Here is a 20,057-nt window from a genome sequence, read left to right on the forward strand (position 1 = left end):
AGTAATCCAAACTTATTTTATTTCATATACATTAACACTAAAATAAATGAATAATATTAAATGTAATAAATATGAAATAACATGTAACACTTTCATTATTCTTACAGCTTGACATAATAAAGGCCCCTCTTTTTTTTTATAGAATTTTCTAACCATAGCAATCACCTTGAAAAGACATGAGCATGAGCAAACAACTCAGAATATATGCTTAATTTTATAGTGCTCTTTTTTCACTTTCTTTTCTATTCTGCAATCTGCAAAATATTTCCAAATAGCATTTAAAAAATGCAGTATGAAAAGAATAGGAACTCCACAACCCAAACCACCACAAATTAGAGTCTTTGAAGCAAAAAAATACGTTAGCAACTATTGTGAAGCAAAACTACAAGGTATATCCAAGAGAACAACATGTAAAGAGGAATGATAATGAGTGATATTTTCCTATTTCTCCACTTTATGGTAATACATATATAAAATTTTCACAATACCACGATGCAGGGCCATCATCTCTCCCTAAAAACTGAGCATGTTTCAGTTCCTCGCATTAATAACTAGCACTTGTATTTAGATATTATTTCATGAGATACGGATTGCTATTTCAACTTACCACGTCAACATGCATATAAGAGAGCACAGACTTCAATTGCTCAGCGATAACATCATTAGGCAATATCTCCACTCCCTGGCAATCGTCACATATATGAGAAATGAGAAGACAACCACCAAAAGGAATGCAAAGCTCAAGTAATCATTAACATTACTATTAAAATCAGAATTATAATTGACTATCCATGAAAATAAAGGTAGGTAAAACTTCATTTTCAACCTAGAGAACTTAATGCTTTGTTTTGACCAAAATAAAAATATTAAAATCAACACCCTAATAGAGATAGAGTCTAATTAAGATTAGTTAGTGCAGTGACTTCACACTCAACTTCATAACATAATCAGTTATTAGGTTGTTGACATCATATATGATATTGACTTAGTATAACATAATTCATAAACTTAATTGGACTCTATCTCTATTAAATTCATTCAAGACTAAGATATATAAAAAAAGAACTTGGACTCCAACAGTGTTTTGTGTAGTAACAGCCGTTATCACAGTTGAACAGAAGACATGGTGGGAGGCACAAGCCTTAAGGTCTGCTTGGATTCTTGCACCGGCCCATGAATTAGAGCCGCGACAGTGAGCACTGATGCGTGGCAGAAGTTAACTAATTAAGAGATTTCAATTAAGAGAACAGCGTTGCACGTATAGCTCTTAACCAGCTAAAATCTGCCTTATCAATTTAAAAGAGGTTGTCACAATTTTTAAAAATAAAAATACTGGGAGTATGAGTTCCAGGTCATCTCCCAACGAGTTGCAGGAAAGAATGCTATTTTATTAACTAGGGGTTTTTAGAAAATTTGAGTTTTGAGAACAAGTAATTAAAATGATTAAAGATTAAAGTAATAAAAATAAACTAAGAATAATTATCAATACTCTAAATGAAAGGCCTTGACTGGGGGAATAATTAAGTGGAATTTCTATCCTTGTTGGGATATTCTCAAGTGTAGTGTAGAAAGGTTGCTGTTCTCACTCGGTTAACCCTTACTAAGTAAGAGAAAGTATGGTGATTAAACTAACTCTCACCTACAATTCCTAGTCCTCTCCCTTGGAGAGATCTAGCATTAGTAGGTATGGAATTAGCTAACAGCGTCTAATTTAACTAAACACTTGAACATTCCAACTCAAGTGTCTTCTCTTAATCAACCCCCATGTCAAGTGAAATTTCTACTCCATTGACAAGAATAAAATGCTTGCAGAAATAGTAGAAGAAAACATCATAAATAAAATAAGAATTGGAAATTGATTAAAGGAAAAAGGTAGTGAACTGTATTGATAAATCCAAACGTAACATAAGTATCTGAACAGGAATAATAAATAACCAAAAGAGTAGGAGAATAGAGAAACAAACTAGAATAGTACTTCCACGGAGGTAATGGCTCTTCAATATCCAAAGCAAAAGCAATAAACTAAAGTCCTATCAACGTAGAGAAAACTTAGAGGAGTAGTAAATTCAGATCTAAAACTAAAACTATCATAATATCAATGTAAATGAATGTGTGTCGATGTCTTCTGAGTTTCTGCATGTTCCCTCGCTTTATTCTGTATTCTGTAATTTCTGTAAATCGCGCAGGTCATGCGTACGCGTCGTCCACGTGTTCGCGTTATTCAGCGGTTTTCCTTATCACGCGTTTGCGTGGTCCACGCGTTCGCGTCATTTGTGTAGACTCCGATCTATGCAATTGCGTCAGGCACGCGTTTGCGTCGCTTGTGAATTCTCCATTTCGCGCGCTCATGTGGGCCATGCGCTCGTGTCAGTGTTTGCTGGTCATCTCCTTGTTTTCTTGTGCTCCTTCCATTTTTGCAAGCTTCCTCTCAATTCTCTAAGCCATTCCTGCCCTATGAGGCCTGAAACACTTAACACATGGATCACGGCATCGAATGGTACAAAGGAGAATAAAAATACATAATTAAAAGATCTCTAGGAAGCAAGTTTTCAACCATGGACAATTTTTGGGAAGGAATTGTAAATACATGCAAATCATATGAATAGGTGGGTGAAGACTTGATAAAACCACTCAATTAAACATAATATAAATCATAAAATAATGGTTTATCAAGCACATGCAGAATTTTGGCATCAGAAATGTGCGCGTTTCTTATTATCCCAATCCCAGAAACATACTGGCAGTGATGCAATGTTAAAAAAAATGTTCCTTTGATTCTTATTATCCAAATCCGAAAACACAACACAACCAACTCATATGCACTGGTTTGATTACAGAGACTTGCTATTTAAATTAAACTTCAACTCTCTTTTGTTGTCTGGTTTGATTATAGAGTTTAATAAATAGGGCATACCAGCTCTCAAAACCAGCAATGAAGCATCAATCGAAGGGCCCCGACCTGCACGAGGAAGTGAGCAGCGCGGAAGGGGTTAGGGATTGAGTGGTGGCAGAGGGAGCATCGATGGAGGTTTTGCAATGACAAGTGAGCGGAGGGAGTCATCGCCAAAGAGAGTCACCACAGAAGGAGGGTTAGGGGTGCCGGAAGAGGATTGCCGGCAAAGGCCAATGCGACGTTCTTCTCGATGTGTTGTGGTACTTCGTGGAGCACTGGGGCTCTTCGGAGTGTCGTCGTCACATAGTTAAGGTGAGGGTGAGGCACAATGAAGAGAGGGCTTAGGGTTATCTTCTGAACGAGTTGGGACTTAATGTTTGAAGGAATTAAGGCTTAGGGATCTTTGAAGAAGAAGCTAAGAAAGATAAACTTTGAAAGATAGTAACTCAGACATTTTAATTTGAATGCTACGAGTGGCTCTTTAAAATATTTTTTTTTGGGAAAACCTTTTGGCCACGCTTTTAAAGGGTGCCAAAAGGCTTGTAGGAAACGGCTACGCTTTTAAAACGTCAAAATAATAAAACTCTATCGCCACGCTTTAAAAGCGTGCCGGTTTCTCTCGCAAAAAAATGTGGCCAAATCTCACATAATAGGATGCCATTAGAATCTATATCAAAGCATACCATAATAGGATGGCCTCGAGGAGCAGGAGGAATACCAGCAAGTTGTTATCACTGGCATTCATCCTCTCACCCTCGTAAACTTGTTCATCTACAGAGCATTGGCTATCATAGACGTGATATATTCTGCTGTCTTGAAATATGCAGGCACAGTAGTCACAAGTTCACAACATTCTTTACAGGTGACTCCAGATATGCCTCTGCAATCTCACGCATCTTTGTGAGAACCATAGCTGAGATTTCTTCAGGAGAAAGACGTTTTTCCTGACCCTTAACAACAATCATTGGTTTGTCAGTAACACCAGATATGACCTTAAATGGCCACAACATGAGATCATTCTTAAGAATGGGGTCCCTATATTTCCTACCGATTAACCTCTTAACGGTTAATGTTGCAAGTGTGAGGAGCGTATAAAATTAGTCTCACATTCATGAAAGCAAGGAAGAGTGAGGAATTTATAAGATGAGAGACTCATTAACTTAACACTTCAAAGTTTTGAGTTGGATGTGGTGTTACTGACAAAAATATCTGCATTCTAAATGATCACCTTTGAAAGAAGGAGATATGATATAACAAAATCATTTGATGTCATCAACAAACGAACTAAACTATGATAATACAATACTATAGGTTAAGCTGATATAGCTTTCTTTATATAGATATTTTAGCTCTCCAAAGTTATAAGCTGATATAGTTAGGTGAATGCAGTAACTAACTACCACTTTTCAATAAAAAACAAGCAACTTCAACTAATTACTTTCCCACTAAGATTACTAGGAACATAAAGCCAAACAAAAATAATTTAAGAGGTATTTATAACTTTTTATTAAGTTAAAATAGAAAAAAACTCTCAGTCCACAAATATAAAGCCAAACTTTGGTAACTAAATAAACAAAATCAAAATATATCAAATTAAATTAAATATTCTAAAAAGATAAACTAATAAGTCTGAAAAAATACTTAAACACTTTATATCCCGAACATTTTGAAGCAAGTATTAACCTTGTTGATCAGTATTGGTCGACAAATGTTCTGTAAACTTCTAAGATAGTTCTCAAACACAGAAGCTTCAGTTTCATGCTCATTCTGAATCAAAGCTTTTCCCTCACTGAATGCAGCCATGATTCTCTGCTTTTTGGAAGGCGAAACCATAGAACTTACATCAGAATCCTCCATAGCTTTCTCCATTTTGTAAATATAATCGTCCAAAGCATTCTTTGCTTTTACCATCCTCTTGAACTTCTTATCCTCTTCCTTGAACAATGCTGCTTCCTTAACCATTCTATTAATTTCAGCATTTGAGAGTCTTCCTTTCTCATTAGTAATGGTAATTCCATTCTTGCTACCAGTTGTTTTATCCACAGCGCGAACCTTCAAGATACCATCAAAATCCAGTTCAAAGTAAACATTGAAAGGATGGCCTTTAAAAACAAGAGGAAGGCCCGAAAGCGGAAACGTACCAAGCAAATTATTGTCACTGGCTTTTGTCCTTTCACCTTCATACACATTTATTGTAACATAGGATTGATAATCTTTAACTGTCAAATACACAGCACTTCTTTTTGCAGGAATGATGGTATTCCTAGGAATTACAACACTCATCAAATCTCCTTTTAATTGTATACCAAGAGACAGAGGAGTTACATCCACCAGAACCAAGGGTGGGACAAAGCTGTAGTCTTCACTCAACAATGCAGCTTGGACAGCGGCGCCAAAAGCGACGGCTTCATCGGGGTTGATACTCTTGCAAAGCTCCTTCCCTAAAAAGAAGTTCTGTAATAAACTCTGCACTTTTGGGATTCTTGAAGATCCACCAACAAGGACCACATCATGTATCTTGCTTTTCTTCATCTTAGCATCATCAAGACACTTCTGAGCAATCTCCATGCACTTCTCAAACAAGTCCCTGTTGAGTTCCTCAAAGCAAGCACGAGTTAAAGAAAACCGAAAATCAACGCCTTGAAACAAAGCATCTATCTCAATTGTAGTCTCATTAGTATGTGACAGTATCCTTTTCGCTTTCTCGCATTCATTTCTCAACCTCCTCAGTGCTCTGGGAGTCCCAGTAATGTCAACTCCGTTCTTTCTTTTGAACTCTTGTACCAAGTGACTCACCATTCTGTTATCAAAATCTTCCCCTCCGAGATGAGTGTCTCCGGCAGTGGCCTTAACTTCAATGTTATCACCTTCAATTGTGACTAGAGACACATCAAAGGTACCACCACCAAGATCAAATATGAAAACATTGCGCTTTCCAGAACAGTTGGCTTTCTTTTGAAGGCCATATGCAAGAGCCGCAGCTGTTGGTTCGTTGATGATTCTGATGACATTAAGGCCGGCAATGATGCCAGCATCTTTGGTGGCTTTTCGCTGCGAGTCATTGAAATAGGCAGGGACTGTAATCACTGCATTGTTCACAGAAGAGTCCATATAGGCCTCTGCAATCTCCTTCATCTTTGTGAGAATCATAGATGAGATTTCTTCAGCAGCAAGACACTTTTCCTTGCCTTTGTAGTTCACCATAATCATTGGTTTGTCATCAACACCAGATACAACCTTGAATGGCCATAACTTAAGATCATTCTCAATTGTGGGATCTTTGTATTTTCTGCCAATCAACCTTTTAGCATCTACAAAATAGTAAAATTTCCTGTGATATTTTCATATTTTCTATAACCAACCAAAACCAATGTTCTATAGTTAGATAAATGTAGTAACTAACTAACACTTTGAATCAGATTAACATTATTAACGAGACTGAGATGAAATCAAACATGTTACCAAAGATGGTGTTAGAGGGGTTGGCAGCAGCTTGATTTTTAGCAGCATCACCAATGAACCTGTGAGAATCAGTGAAGGCAACGAAAGAAGGTGTAGTTCTGTTGCCTTGATCATTGACAATAATCTCTGCACGACCATTTTGCTTTTCCCATGCTGCAACACATGAGTATGTAGTTCCTAGATCGATTCCTATTGCACGACCCTTATGTTTTTTTGCCATTCTTCAATTCTCTCTGTCAAAAGCAGTGTATAAATGAAATATGAATATGAATAGCTTCTGAGTGTGTACATATATAGAGAAAAAGAAATATATACTAATAAAAGGGTTTATTTAAATTCCTTGAAACCATAAAATAAATTAATAATATAGATTTAATATGTAAATTAATGTTAAACTTGAATGCTCATTTATGAAAAATGCTAAAACTCATAGCAAATTGAGAGTGACATCTAAAAGCTTAAAGCATCTAAAATTCTAACCTAGCCCTAACAGCTTAAGACTTGAGAGTGACAGCATAAAACTCTTAATATATTCACATACCTAGTAAAATGAACATCCAACAAATTTTATTATATCTACTTATTTTTAAATTTGGAATGTTGAACTCTAAATTTTAAATTCGAATTTTAAATTTTAAATTATAAATTTTAAATCAGAACCGTTAATATAAAACACTATAGAATAAGTTGATATAGCTAGGTGAGTGCAGTAACTAACTACCACTGTTCAACATAAATAACTGACAAAATCAAATCAAATTAATTAAGATTAACAAGAGAATTAGATGAAGTGTTGTTAGTTGGGTTAGCTGCAGCCTGGTTTTGATCAGAATCACCAATAAACCTTTGAGCTTTGGTGAAAGCAACGCATGAAGGATTGGTTCCACGCTTCCATGCAACAACATAGTACTGTATTTTCTATTTTTGTTACACAAGAGCACAGCACTGTATATATATATGTTGGTGATTCTTATTTATATTGGAATCTATTAGCTGCAAAATAAGGAGGTTTTGGTTAAGTGCACAATAGGATAGCACTATTTTCATTCATATTCATTAGTCAATATCATGGTCTTAATACTTGAACAATTAGATAAAACACAAGATAGAGCCCTCCCTTTTACTATTAAGGAGGCAACACAAGACAGAAGCATAACAAAATAAAAAGAGCAAGCTGAAATTGATGCATGCAAAACATAAGTTTCCCTGAACTATCTTAGTAATAATAATCCAAATTGCAAGTTTCATCATCACTGTATCCATGGACCTTGTTGATCATATTGGTTGACAAATGTTGTGCAACTTTTTAAGATAGTTTTCAAACACAGAAGCCTCAGTTTGATGCTCACTCTGAAGCAATCTTTCTCCCTCTCTTAATGCAGTCATAATTCTCTGCTTTTCGGAAGCCGAAACCTTAGAGCTTACATCAAAATCCTTCATAGCTTTCTCCATCCTGTAAATATATTCATCCAAAGCATTCTTTGCGTTAACCATCTTCTTGAACATCTTATCCTCTTCTCTGAACGACGCAGCTTCCTCAATCATTCTCTTAATTTCAGCACTTGAGAGTCTTCCTTTCTCATTAGTAATGGTGATTCCATTCTTGCTACCTGTTGTTTCATCCTTAGCACGGACCTTCAAGATACCATCAAAATCCAGTTCAAAGTAAACATTGAAAGGATGGCCTCTAAAAACACGAGGAAGGCCCAAAAGCGAAAACATACCCAGCAAATTATTGTCACTGGCTTTTGTCCTTTCACCTTCATACACATTTATTGAAACAGCGGATTGATAATCTTTAACTGTACAATATATAGCACTTTTTTTTTGAAGGAATGATGGTATTCCTAGGAATTACAACACTCATCAAATCTCCTTTTATTTCTATACCAAGAGACAGAGGAGTTACATCCACCAGAACCAAGGCTGGGACAATGCTGTAGTCTTTACTCAACAATGCAGCTTGGACAGCGGCGCCATAAGCTACGGCTTCATCCGGGTTGATACTCTTGCAAAGATCCTTCCCTTCAAAGAAGTTCTGTAATAAACTCTGCACTTTTGGGATTCTAGAAGATCCACCAACAAGGACCACATCATGTATCTCTCTTTTTTCCATCTTAGCATCATAAAGACACTTCTGAGCGATCTCCATGCACTTCTCAAACAAGTCCCTGTTGAGTTCCTCAAACCTTGCACGAGTTACAGAAAAATGAAAATCAATGCCTTGAAACAAAGCATCTATCTCAATTGTAGTCTCATTAGTATGTGAAAGTGTCCTTTTTGCTTTCTCGCATTCGTTTCTCAACCTCCTCAGTGCTCTGGGATTCCCAGTAATGTCAACTCTGTTCTTTCTTTTGAACTGTTGTACCAAGTGACTCACCATTCTGTTGTCAAAATCTTCCCCTCCGAGATGAGTGTCTCCAGCAGTGGCCTTGACTTCAATGTTATCACCTTTAATTGTGACTAGAGACACATCAAAGGTACCACCACCAAGATCAAATATGAAAACATTGCGCTTTCTGGAACAGTTGGCTCTCTTTTGAAGGCCATATGCAAGAGCCGCAGCTGTTGGTTCGTTGATGATTCTGATGACATTAAGGCCGGCAATGATGCCAGCATCTTTGGTGGCTTTTCGCTGCGAGTCATTGAAATAGGCAGGGACTGTAATCACTACATTGTTCACAGAAGACTCCATATAGGCCTCTGCAATCTCCTTCATCTTTGTGAGAATCATAGATGAGATTTCTTCAGCAGCAAGGCACTTTTCCTTGCCTTTGTAGTTCACCATAATCATTGGTTTGTCATCAACACCAGGTATAACCTTGAATGGCCATAAGTGAAGATCATTCTGAATTGTGGGATCTTTGTATTTTCTGCCAATCAACCTTTTAGCATCTACAAAGTAGCAAAATGTCTTGTGATATTTTCATATTTTCTATAACAAATCAAACTAATGTACTATAGTTAGATGAATGTAGTAACTAACTAACTAATAAACACTTTGAATCAGATTAACATTATTAAGAAGAAATCAAATCAAACATGTTACCAAAGATGGTGTTAGACGGATTTGCAGCAGCTTGATTTTTAGCAGCATCACCAATCAACCTTTGAGAATCAGTGAAGGCAACGAAAGAAGGTGTTGTTCTGTTGCCTTGATCATTCACAATAATCTCTGCACGACCATTTTGCTCTTCCCATGCTGAAACACACGAGTATGTAGTTCCTAGATCGATTCCTATTGCACGACCCTTATGTTTTTTTGCCATTCTTCAATTCCCTTTATTAAAAGCAGTGTATAAATGAAATATGAATATGAATAGCTTCTGAGTGTGTGTGCATATGTATATAGAGAGAGAAAGAACGATATACTAACAAAAGGGTTTATTTATGTTCCTTGAAACCATAAATGAATTAATAATATCAAGGGTCAAGCTTCATTGTTGGTTCCCATAAACATCTGTATTGAAGACAAAAGGAACTACATGATGAATCTTACTACATTATTTCCTGTTTCTTCTTATGCTAAGTAAACTATTTACTATGTAGTATGTATTTTATGACTATGACTATACTTGCATTGTATGCTAACCAAACTTATACATTGATGTAAAAGTTTATTGTCTTTTAAAGCTTTACAATTACTCTTAAGATTACCCATTAACAAAACAATTAAGCATTGACCTGCACTAAATTATTTAGAAATTGATTAGATAATATGTAAATTAATGTTAAATTTGAATGTTCATTTATGAAAAATGCTAAAACTCTTAACAAATTGAGAGCGACATCTAAAAGCTTAAAGCATCTAACATTTTAACCTAGCCCTAACAGCTTAAGACTTGAGAGTGACGGCATAAAACTCTTATCATCTTTTTTTAGCAATTTTTTTTTGTTGCATTTCAGTTGAAAAAATTTTGAGTGCTTGAGCATGGCACACCAAGTATTTGTGGATAACAGCAGCAAAGTTTCAAACTTGTTTTAAAAATGAACGATTTTGGATGATTGGATAGTAGTACATGAGAAGGAAACTCATCATGCTCCTTTCTACTTAATCTGCATGTCTGATCACAAACTGAAGCAAGTGGAAATTTAAGTGACAGCGAGATTATAACGTGTCAAGAACAAGCATCATTTGCTAACTTTCATTTGTGATGAAAAGAAGATAAAAGTATAGAGTATACCATTGTTCTGGAAAGTTACGCATACCTTAGAACTCAAAAGGCTAGATGAGTGGAAGTAAGAAACCAACAAATATCGAAGTTTAGAACCAAAAACGACGAAGAAGAAAAACGAGGCCTGGTTTGCTGCTTCGCCTTCCTAAGCAAGCTTCTCCATGGGACCGGGACTAGACCCAAAGGTAACCGCAAAAGAAATAAATAGAACGGTTTAGCTCACGTATACGGTATACTGTTTTTATATTTTCCTTTTATATATATAGTATAAATAACAATTTACTCTGACGAAATAAATAAAAAATGGAATACTAACTTTATATCTTAATATGTTTGGTGAGAAAGTTAGAATTGAGTAGAGTTTTAAACTTTTAAAGATGAAACTGACATCCACTTTAGGTAAATATTTGGGAATTTTCTTGTTACATGAATGTATAAAAAAAAATTTTCAGTTCATTTTTAATAGAATGACATCTCAGCTTAGCACTTAGAAAAGGTAAAACTTCTCTTTATATGATCACTTTGGTCCAATAATATTAGCAACTATCTCTTCCTATCTCATGCAAACAATGAGACTATTACTACTTTACTAGTATATGTGACAAGATTGATCAAGTGTAAAGAACTTTGTGTGAGACAACAGTGAAACTGGTAGCAAGGTCCATTTGATTAGTTGAGAGAAGTTGTGTTTGTCAAAAAATTTTGACCGGTTGAGATTCAGACCGGTCAAAATAGTAAACAATACTAATCTCATAAAAGTATCATGAAACTTGGTGCAAAACAGAAATGCTCTTTGGGTCAAGCTAATTAGAAAAAAATATAAATGTGGAGAGAATACCATTTCCATCTAAAGAAGTTTCAATCTTGTTTAAATGTTTAGAAAGGTATCGTTTAAGTATAGCCCAAATTTCAGTGATGGTGATAGCACTCGATTTTGAAAAGATTATTGAATCTCGAGCGTAAATAAATTAAAAAACTTTGTTCAACCAAAAATATCAAAGGATATGCTAAATGAGATGGTTAGTGAATATGCAAAAAAATGACAATTAGGATTTAGGTAAAATTGAGGAGGTTTTAGGAGAGACTAAATCCTTGTTTTTTCATCCTTGAAAGCTCCATAAGCAAATTTGGGGGATGATCAAGTAGCGTGGCTTCTTAATTCCAACGGTAAATTTAGCATTAAATCAACATGCTCTATTTACTTGAACGTCCCTTAGGACTTTGAGACTTATTTATTTTTGAAAATTTAGAAAGTTGAATTCTTCAAAGGATGCGCACCTTCTTTGGCTAGTTGCTAACGAAGCCTTTTTAACATATGAGATTCGAGTTCGCAGACACATGACCTAAAAGGATATTTATCCGATTTGTGGTTCTTTTTCAAAGTCTTTGCTCCACTTCCTTCGCGATTGCAAAAAATATATGGAAGAACACTGTTGCTTCATTGAGTTCCGATACGCTCTTTAGTCAACCCTTCTTTTCTTAGTTGTTAAAGAACTTATCATCTCAATTCTATTATCATGGCGTTCCTTGGCCCTAGTGTTTTACTTGCACTCTATGTTCTCTTTGTTATCGTTGCAACAAGCATATTTTGAGAAGGACAATATAGTAGATGAAAATAATATCCATGATTTAGTTGTGTACTTAGTTAAATAGTATAACTCAGTGCATGAGGAGATAACTCAGACAAGAAAAATGGCTGGTGCTTTGCTGAAAAATAAATCCATTGAATCCTCCCAAACCCTTGCTTCACTAAGCTGAATTCTGATGATTTTTGTTACAAAGGACAGTCAGGCAATTTATAGATGTATATTAAGAGACCATGAAAATAAGTTTTGGACTTGTTATAGTACAAATTTAGACAGTTATATAATGACTTTAGCAGAATTCTAGAATATTATTAGGGTTGAATTTATCTTTAAACTTTGAATATATGAATGTTTACATGAAAATGGATTCTAAAGTAGCAATAAGTTTCTATTTTCAAAAAACTATCGAATTGCACTCTACAAAAGCATTAGTTTTACATATTAAAAAATGTTACACTAAGCTAAGCAATTGGAACATTTTTTATGAGTTCCGAAAAGTGAATGCTTATCCAAATAGATTGACATAATAAGAATATAAGTCTAAGTTGAAATGTTATTTTTTCTTTTCTATTTCCTTATGTATCTTTTTAAGTTTTCATGCATATTTCATTAAAATTGCTTTTTGTAGGACAATTTCGTTTTCTTTCATTTTGAGCTGTATGTCCCGGTATCTATAAAAAAATGTTAAATTTTAAAATTATAAATTTAAATCACATCTGTCGATATAAAATATAATAAATAGATAATTAAAATTTATTTAATTAATAAACAATACTATAGAATAAGTTAAAATATTTTTTAGTTCCATAGTTATTTGAGCTGGTTAATAGTCAAATTAGTCCCTAAAAGATAAGATATTCTTTAAATTCATCGTTGAAAGATTTTTTTAATCAAATTGGTCCTTTAAAGATTGCGAATTAATCATATTTTTCCTCTAGTCACTCTATTAACAATTTTCTTCAAAGATTGATGTTTACTCTACTATACAGATTGAAGTGGTATAAAGAGAGAAAATAAATTCTTTTTATAATTATTTTTTATTATTTTATTGTTATTCAAAATATGGGTCCTACTTTTTTCAATCTCTCTTTCATCCCGTAAAAAGAAAGATCAATAAACTTACATCTTTACCATATAATTCACCCATATATAATACCTTATATGTCTAATTGGATATTGACCAAATATGTTTATGAAAAATTATTTAGTTATTTTCTCCAACTACAAAAATCATATTTCTAATATGACCTGGTGACGAAATTGATAGATTTTCGTAAACATATTTAGTTAACGTCTAATTGAACATGTTATGTGTCATGTATGCTATCAGTTAACATTTTGCAACATCAATCATTGATGAAAATTGTGAGTGGAGTAACTGAAAGACAGATATGATTAATTCGTAATCTTTGAAAGACCAATTTGATTAAAAAAAATTTTCAGAAACGAATTTATAAAATGCCTTATCTTTCAGGGACTAATTTGACTATTAACCCTTATTTGAGCTCTCGACCACAAAGGAAGAAAGTTATAAGCTGATAAACAACACACCACACCAGTGCATAGTTCCAGGATCGGTTCCAATTATGTTTTGTTGACATTTTCTACTTTTCTTATACGTGAGCACAGTACTGTGTATGTATTATATTGGTAATCCTTATTTATATTGGAATCTTTGAAATACAAAAATAAGAATGAGAGAGATTTTGGTGAAGTGTAGCATTACTCACATTCATTGATCACTTTCATGTCTTTCTTGATGCTTAAACTATTAATAAAACACAGGCATAACAAAAATAGAGAGCAAGCTGAAGTTGATGCATGCCAAAAGGAAATTTTTCTAAACTTTCTTAGTAACAATAATCTGAATCACTATTAAGGACATCATGTACATCATCAAATCATTTCTGAGCAATTTCCATGCACTTCTCAAACAAGTCTTTATATAGATAAACGAAAATCAATACCTTCAAATAAAGCATCAATACCTTATATAAATATTTTAGCTCTCGAAAGTTATAAGGTGATATATAGTTAGGTGAGCGTAGTAACTAACTACCACTTTTCAACAAAAAAAAACAAGCAACTTCAACTAATTACTTTCCACTAAGATTACTAGAAACGTAGAACTCTATATATATAAAAAGGAAACATCACATCAAATTAATCAAGATTAACAAGAGAACTAGATGAAGTTAGTGTTGTTGGTTGGGTTAGCTGCAGCCTAGTTTTTATATTGAAATTTAATCATGATAAATTGGAATCTATTAGCTGCAAAATAAGGAGATTTTGGTGAAATACACAAATAGGATAGCACTATTTTCATTTCATATTCATTAGTCAATATCATGTCTTAATCCTTAAACTATTAACTAAAACACTAGAGCCTCCTTAATCCTTTTTAGTTTTTACTATTAAGGAGGCAACACAAAACAGAAGCATAACAAAATGAAAAGAGCAAGCTGAAATTGGTGCATGCAAAGCGAAATTTCCCTAAACTGTCTTAATAATAATAATCCTAATCATAAGTTTCTTCATAACTGTATCCATGGACCTCGTTGATCACTATTGGTTGGTAATGTTCTGTAATTTTTTAAGATAGTTCTCAAACACAGAAGCTTCAGTTTGATGCTCATTCTGAATCAAACTTTTTCCGTCTCTCAATGCAGCCTTAATTCTCTGCTTTTCGGAAGGTGAAATCATAGAGCTTACATCAAAATCCTTCAAAGCTTTCTCCATCCTGTAAACATAATAATCCAAAGCATTCTTTGCTTTGATCATTTTCTTGAACTTCTTATCCTCTTCCTTGAACACAGCAGCTTCCTCAATCATTCTCTTAATTTCAGCACTTGAGAGTCTTCCTTTCTCATTGGTAATGGTGATTCCATTCTTGCTACCAGTTGTTTCATCCTTAGCACTAACCTTTAAGATACCATCAAAATCAAGTTCAAAGCTAACATTGATAGGATGGCCTCGAGGAACAAGAGGAAGCCCCGAAAGCGAAAATAAACCCAGCAAATTATTTTCACTAGCTTTTGACCTTTCACCTTCATAAACTGGGAATGTAGCAGCAGATTGATAATCTTCAATTGTGACAAATACAGAACCCATATTAACAGGAATGGCAGTATTTCTCGGAATCACTACACTCATCAAATCTCCATGAGTGGCTATACCAAGAGACAAAGGAGTGACATCAACTAGCACCATGTTTGGCACAATGCTATAACTTTCACTAAGCAAAGCAGCTTGAATTGCAGCACCATAAGCAACAGCTTCATCTGGGTTGATACTCTTGCAAAGATCCTTCCCTTCAAGGAAGTTGTGTAATAAACTCTGCACTTTTGGGATTCTAGAAGATCCACCAACAAGGACCACATCATGTATCTCTCTTTTCTGCATCTTAGCATCATCAAGACACTTCTGAGCAATCTCCATGCACTTCACAAACAAGTCCCTGTTGAGTTCTTCAAACCTTGCACGAGTTATAGAGAAACGAAAGTCAATGCCTTGAAACAAAGCATCTATCTCAATAGTAGTCTCATTAGCATGTGAGAGTGTCCTTTTCGCCTTCTCACATTCATTTCTCAACCTCCTCAATGATCTGGGATCCCTAGTAATGTCAACTCTGTTCTTTCTTTTGAACTCTTGTACCAAGTGACTCACCATTCTGTTATCAAAATCTTCCCCTCCCAGATGAGTGTCTCCGGCAGTGGCCTTAACTTCAAAGACTTCATTTTCTATTGTGACCAGAGACACATCAAAGGTGCCACCACCAAGATCAAATATGAAAACATTACGCTTTCCGGAACATTTGTCTCTCTTTTGAAGGCCATATGCAAGAGCTGCAGCAGTTGGTTCGTTGATGATTCTAATCACATTAAGGCCGGCAATGACACCAGCATCCTTGGTGGCTTTTCGCTGCGAGTCATTGAAGTATGCAGGAACTGTAATCACTGCATTGTTCACAGAAGACTCCAAATAGGCCTCAGCAATCTCCTTCATCTTTGTGAGGATCATAGATGAGATTTCTTCAGCAGCAAGACACTTTTCCTTGCCTTTGTAGTTCACCATAATCATTGGTTTGTCATCATCACCAGATACAACCTTGAATGGCCATAACTTAAGATCATTCTCAATTGTGGGGTCTTTGAATTTTCTGCCAATCAACCTTTTAGCATCTACAAAAAAGTAAAATGTCTTCATTATAGGTTGAAAGACAGAAAGCTGTGATACTTTTCATGTTTTCTTTCCTTTATTGAACCAAACTACTGTAATATAGTTAGATGAATTTAGTAACTAGCAATATAGGCTTCAAAACAAAGACAATTAAGTTCAACTTAACTACCTTAAAGTTTGGAAGTAGGATTAATTGTTGGTCTCAAAGAGACAAAAAGGTAATAAGAAGATTTGTGATGAAGGTGAGTGAGATGAAACTAAAGATGTTACCAAAGACTGTGTTGGAGGGGTTAGCTGCAGCTTGATTTTTAGCAGCATCACCAATCAATCTTTGAGAATCAGTGAAGGCAACAAAAGAAGGTGTTGTTCTGTTGCCTTGATCATTTACAATAATCTCTGCACGACCATTCTGTTCTTCCCATGCAGCAACACAGGAGTAGGTAGTTCCAAGATCGATTCCTATTGCACGACCCTTATGTTTTGTTGCCATTCTTCAAGTTTGTTTGTGAAAACTGAGAAGCAGTGTATTAACCAAAGATGAATATGAATAGCTTCTGAGTGTGTATATATATAAATAGAGAGAAAGATAAAGATATACTGATAAAAGTTCATTTATGTTCCTGGAAACTATAAAATGAATTTATTAATGTATTATACTAATGTCGAGGGTCAAGCTTAATTATTCGTTCCCATTAAGGCATTAATATCTGTATGGAAGACAAAAGGAACTCTACTTCTGAGTTAAGTTTTAGAGTACTTTAGTTATTTAAATTTGTCTTTGATATTGCATTTTAAGATTTATAGCATAAAATTAGTCCAACTCAACTTTTGGATCGCAAGCGTTGAACAAAACATGTATTAGCCACTACTATAAGGTTCCAAGTGCAATTTCAAAGACAAATTTATGTAACTATTAATTTCATGGACCACTTTAAGAAGTGCAATTTTAGAAATTACTTTTAAAATTTAACTCTACTTTTGATATTTTCAAAATATAAACAAATTTATGATTGAAATTTGTATTGAAATTGATAGATAAAATAAAACTGATCTCATTTTAGAGAAACAACATTACCTTAAAGAAAAGCCAATAAAATTTTATAACTCATATAACAATGTTGATAAACAATAAAAAGTATTATAAAATTTTAATTAAATTTGAGATCAGACCGTTGAAGAACAAATCTCATTTGTAATTTTAAATTTTTATTTATGATATATAATTTCTGAGAAAAGTACTGTTTCTCTGTATTATCTTGGTAATCCTTATTTAAATTGGAATATTTGAGCTACAAAAATAAGATCAGTAACGGTTTTGGTGAACTGCACAATAGTATAGCACTCTTCATTTCATATTCATTAAACGATATCATGTCTTAGATTCTTAAACTATTAACTAAAGTACAAAATAGAACCTTCCCTTTTACTATCAAGGAGGCAACACGAAAGAAGCAGAACAAAAGTAACATGATCAATCTAAACTTTCTTAGTAACAATCATCAGAATCAGTGTCTTCATCACTGTATTCACGGACCGTGTTGATCACTATCACTTGACAAATCTTCTGTAACTTCTTGATGAAGTCCTCAAACACAGAAGCTTCAGTATGCTGCTCCTCACTCCTGAGTAATCTTTTTCCCTCTCTTAATGCAGCCATGATTCTCTGCTTTTCAGAAGGTGAAACCTTCCAGCTTACATCAAAATCCTTCATAGCTTTCTCCATCCTGTAAATATATTCATCCAAAGCATTCTTTGCTTTAACCATCTTCTTGAACTTCTTATCCTCTTCTCTGAAGAACGCAGCTTCCTCAATCATTCTCTTAATTTCAGCACTTGAGAGTCTTCCTTTCTCATTGGTAATGGTGATTCCATTCTTGTTACCAGTTGTTTCATCCTCAGCACTAACCTTTAAGATACCATCAAAATCAAGTTCAAAGCTAACATTGATAGGATGACCTCGAGGAGCAAGTGGAAGCCCCAAGAGCTTAAACTCACCAAGCAAATTATTTTCCTTGGCTTTTGTCCTTTCTCCTTCATACACAGGGAATGAAGCAGTGGATTGATTATCTTCAATTGTGACAAAAACAGCACCCATCTTTACAGGAATGACAGTATTCTTGGGGATCACTACACTCATTAAATCTCCTTTTGTGGATATGCCAAGAGACAGAGGAGTGACATCAAGCAGAACCAAGTTTGGGACAGTGCAATACTCTTCACTCAACAATGCAGCTTGAACTGCAGCACCATAAGCAACTGCTTCATCCGGGTTGATACTATTGCAAAGATCCTTTCCCTCAAAGAAATTCTGCAATAAACTCTGCACTTTTGGAATCCTTGAAGATCCACCAACAAGGACAACATCATGTACATCACTCTTGGCCATCTTGGCATCATCAAGACACTTCTGAGAAATCTCCATGCACTTCTCAAACAAGTCTTTGTTGAGTTCCTCAAACTTCACACGCGTTATAGATAAACGAAAATCAATGCCTTGAAATAGAGCATCTATCTCAATTAGAGTCTCATTAGTATGTGAAAGTATCCTTTTTGCTTTCTCACATTGGTTTCTCAACCTCCTCAATGATTTGGGATTCCCTGTAATGTCAACTTTGTTCTTTCTTTGGAACTCTTGTACCGAGTGACTCACCATTCTGTTATCAAAATCTTCCCCTCCGAGATGAGTGTCTCCGGCAGTGGCCTTAACTTCAAAGTTATCACCTTCAATTGTGACTAGAGACACATCAAAGGTACCACCACCAAGATCAAATACGAAAGTATTTCGCTTTTCGGAACAGTTAGCTCTCTTTTGAAGGCCATATGCAAGAGCTGCTGCTGTTGGTTCATTGATGATTCTGATGACATTAAGGCCGGCAATGATGCCGGCATCTTTGGTGGCTTTTCGCTGCGAGTCATTGAAATAGGCAGGGACTGTAATCACTGCATTGTTCACAGAAGACTCCAAATAGGCCTCTGCAATCTCCTTCATCTTTGTGAGGATCATAGATGAGATTTCTTCAGCAGCAAGAAACTTTTCTTTTCTTTTGTAGGTAACCATAATCATTGGTTTGTCATCAGCACCAGATACAACCTTAAAAGGCCACAACTTAAGATCATTCTCAATTGTGGGGTCTTTGAATTTTCTGCCAATCAACCTTTTAGCATCTACAAAAGAGTAAAATAACTTCATTATAGGTTAAAAGACAGAAAGGTGTGATATTTTTCATGTTTTCTTTGTTCAGTGTAGTTTAAGTAAGGAACCAAACTACTATAATATTGTTAGATGAATGTAGTAACTAACAATAAACGCTTCACAACAAAGACAACTAAGTTCAACTTAACTAACCTAAGTTTGGCAGTAGGATTAGTTGTTGGTGTAATCAAAGAGAGAAAAAGTAGTACAAAGATTTGTACTATATATCTACAAATCATCGTATGATACAAAACATTATGCCATTTGCCCATGAAATTAACATGAAGGTGAGTTAGATGAAACTAAAGATGTCACCAAAGATTGTGTTAGTGGGGTTGGCAGCAGCTTGATTTTTAGCAGCATCACCAATCAACCTTTGAGTATCAGTGAAGGCAACGAAAGAAGGTGTTGTTCTGTTGCCTTGATCATTCACAATAATCTCTGCACGACCATTTTGCTCTTCCCATGCTGCAACACACGAGTATGTAGTTCCTAGATCGATTCCTATTGCACGACCCTTATGTTTTGTTGCCATACTTCAATTCTCTTTGTGAAAAACTGTGTATAAA

General features: G+C 34.9%; 3 protein-coding genes and 1 pseudogene across 3 annotated transcripts; all 4 read right to left on the reverse strand.

Annotated features, from left to right (window-relative positions):
* Positions 1–242: 242 nt before the first annotated feature.
* On the reverse strand, positions 243–6,575 carry LOC127746730 (heat shock cognate 70 kDa protein-like). Its single transcript, XM_052260760.1, has 7 exons — positions 6,356–6,575; positions 5,836–6,204; positions 4,577–5,760; positions 3,786–3,885; positions 3,612–3,706; positions 608–682; positions 243–254 (listed from the first exon to the last, which is right to left on the reverse strand). The coding sequence occupies exons 1-7, from the start codon at positions 6,573–6,575 to the stop codon at positions 243–245; spliced, it is 2,055 nt and encodes a 684-aa protein (XP_052116720.1).
* Positions 6,576–7,576: 1,001 nt separating this feature from the next.
* On the reverse strand, positions 7,577–10,691 carry LOC107486820 (heat shock cognate 70 kDa protein-like; annotated as a pseudogene).
* A 3,990-nt stretch (positions 10,692–14,681) lies between these two features.
* Positions 14,682–16,788, reverse strand: LOC107486819 (heat shock cognate 70 kDa protein-like). Its single transcript, XM_016107387.2, has 2 exons — positions 16,566–16,788; positions 14,682–16,297 (listed from the first exon to the last, which is right to left on the reverse strand). The coding sequence occupies exons 1-2, from the start codon at positions 16,783–16,785 to the stop codon at positions 14,682–14,684; spliced, it is 1,836 nt and encodes a 611-aa protein (XP_015962873.1). The 5' UTR covers positions 16,786–16,788.
* Positions 16,789–17,781: 993 nt separating this feature from the next.
* Positions 17,782–20,023, reverse strand: LOC107486818 (heat shock cognate 70 kDa protein-like). Its single transcript, XM_016107385.3, has 2 exons — positions 19,804–20,023; positions 17,782–19,460 (listed from the first exon to the last, which is right to left on the reverse strand). Exons 1-2 carry the CDS (start codon positions 20,021–20,023, stop codon positions 17,782–17,784), a joined length of 1,899 nt encoding a protein of 632 aa, XP_015962871.1.
* Between the last annotated feature and the right edge of the window lie 34 nt (positions 20,024–20,057).

Source organism: Arachis duranensis, chromosome 4, assembly GCF_000817695.3.
Source record: "Arachis duranensis cultivar V14167 chromosome 4, aradu.V14167.gnm2.J7QH, whole genome shotgun sequence".
Classification (NCBI taxonomy): Eukaryota; Viridiplantae; Streptophyta; class Magnoliopsida; order Fabales; family Fabaceae; genus Arachis; species Arachis duranensis.

Coding starts and splice junctions, on each gene's coding strand:
- LOC127746730 (XM_052260760.1), bottom strand. CDS start 6,575: ATGGCAAAAAAACATAAGGGTCGTGCAATAGGAATCGATCTAGGAACT. Junction 6,205..6,355: donor CCCCTCTAACACCATCTTTG/GTAACATGTTTG, acceptor ACTATTTTGTAG/ATGCTAAAAGGTTGATTGGC. Junction 683..3,611: donor CCAGTGATAACAACTTGCTG/GTATTCCTCCTG, acceptor GACGATTGCCAG/GGAGTGGAGATATTGCCTAA.
- LOC107486819 (XM_016107387.2), bottom strand. CDS start 16,785: ATGGCAACAAAACATAAGGGTCGTGCAATAGGAATCGATCTTGGAACT. Junction 16,298..16,565: donor CCCCTCCAACACAGTCTTTG/GTAACATCTTTA, acceptor ACTTTTTTGTAG/ATGCTAAAAGGTTGATTGGC.
- LOC107486818 (XM_016107385.3), bottom strand. CDS start 20,023: ATGGCAACAAAACATAAGGGTCGTGCAATAGGAATCGATCTAGGAACT. Junction 19,461..19,803: donor CCCCACTAACACAATCTTTG/GTGACATCTTTA, acceptor ACTCTTTTGTAG/ATGCTAAAAGGTTGATTGGC.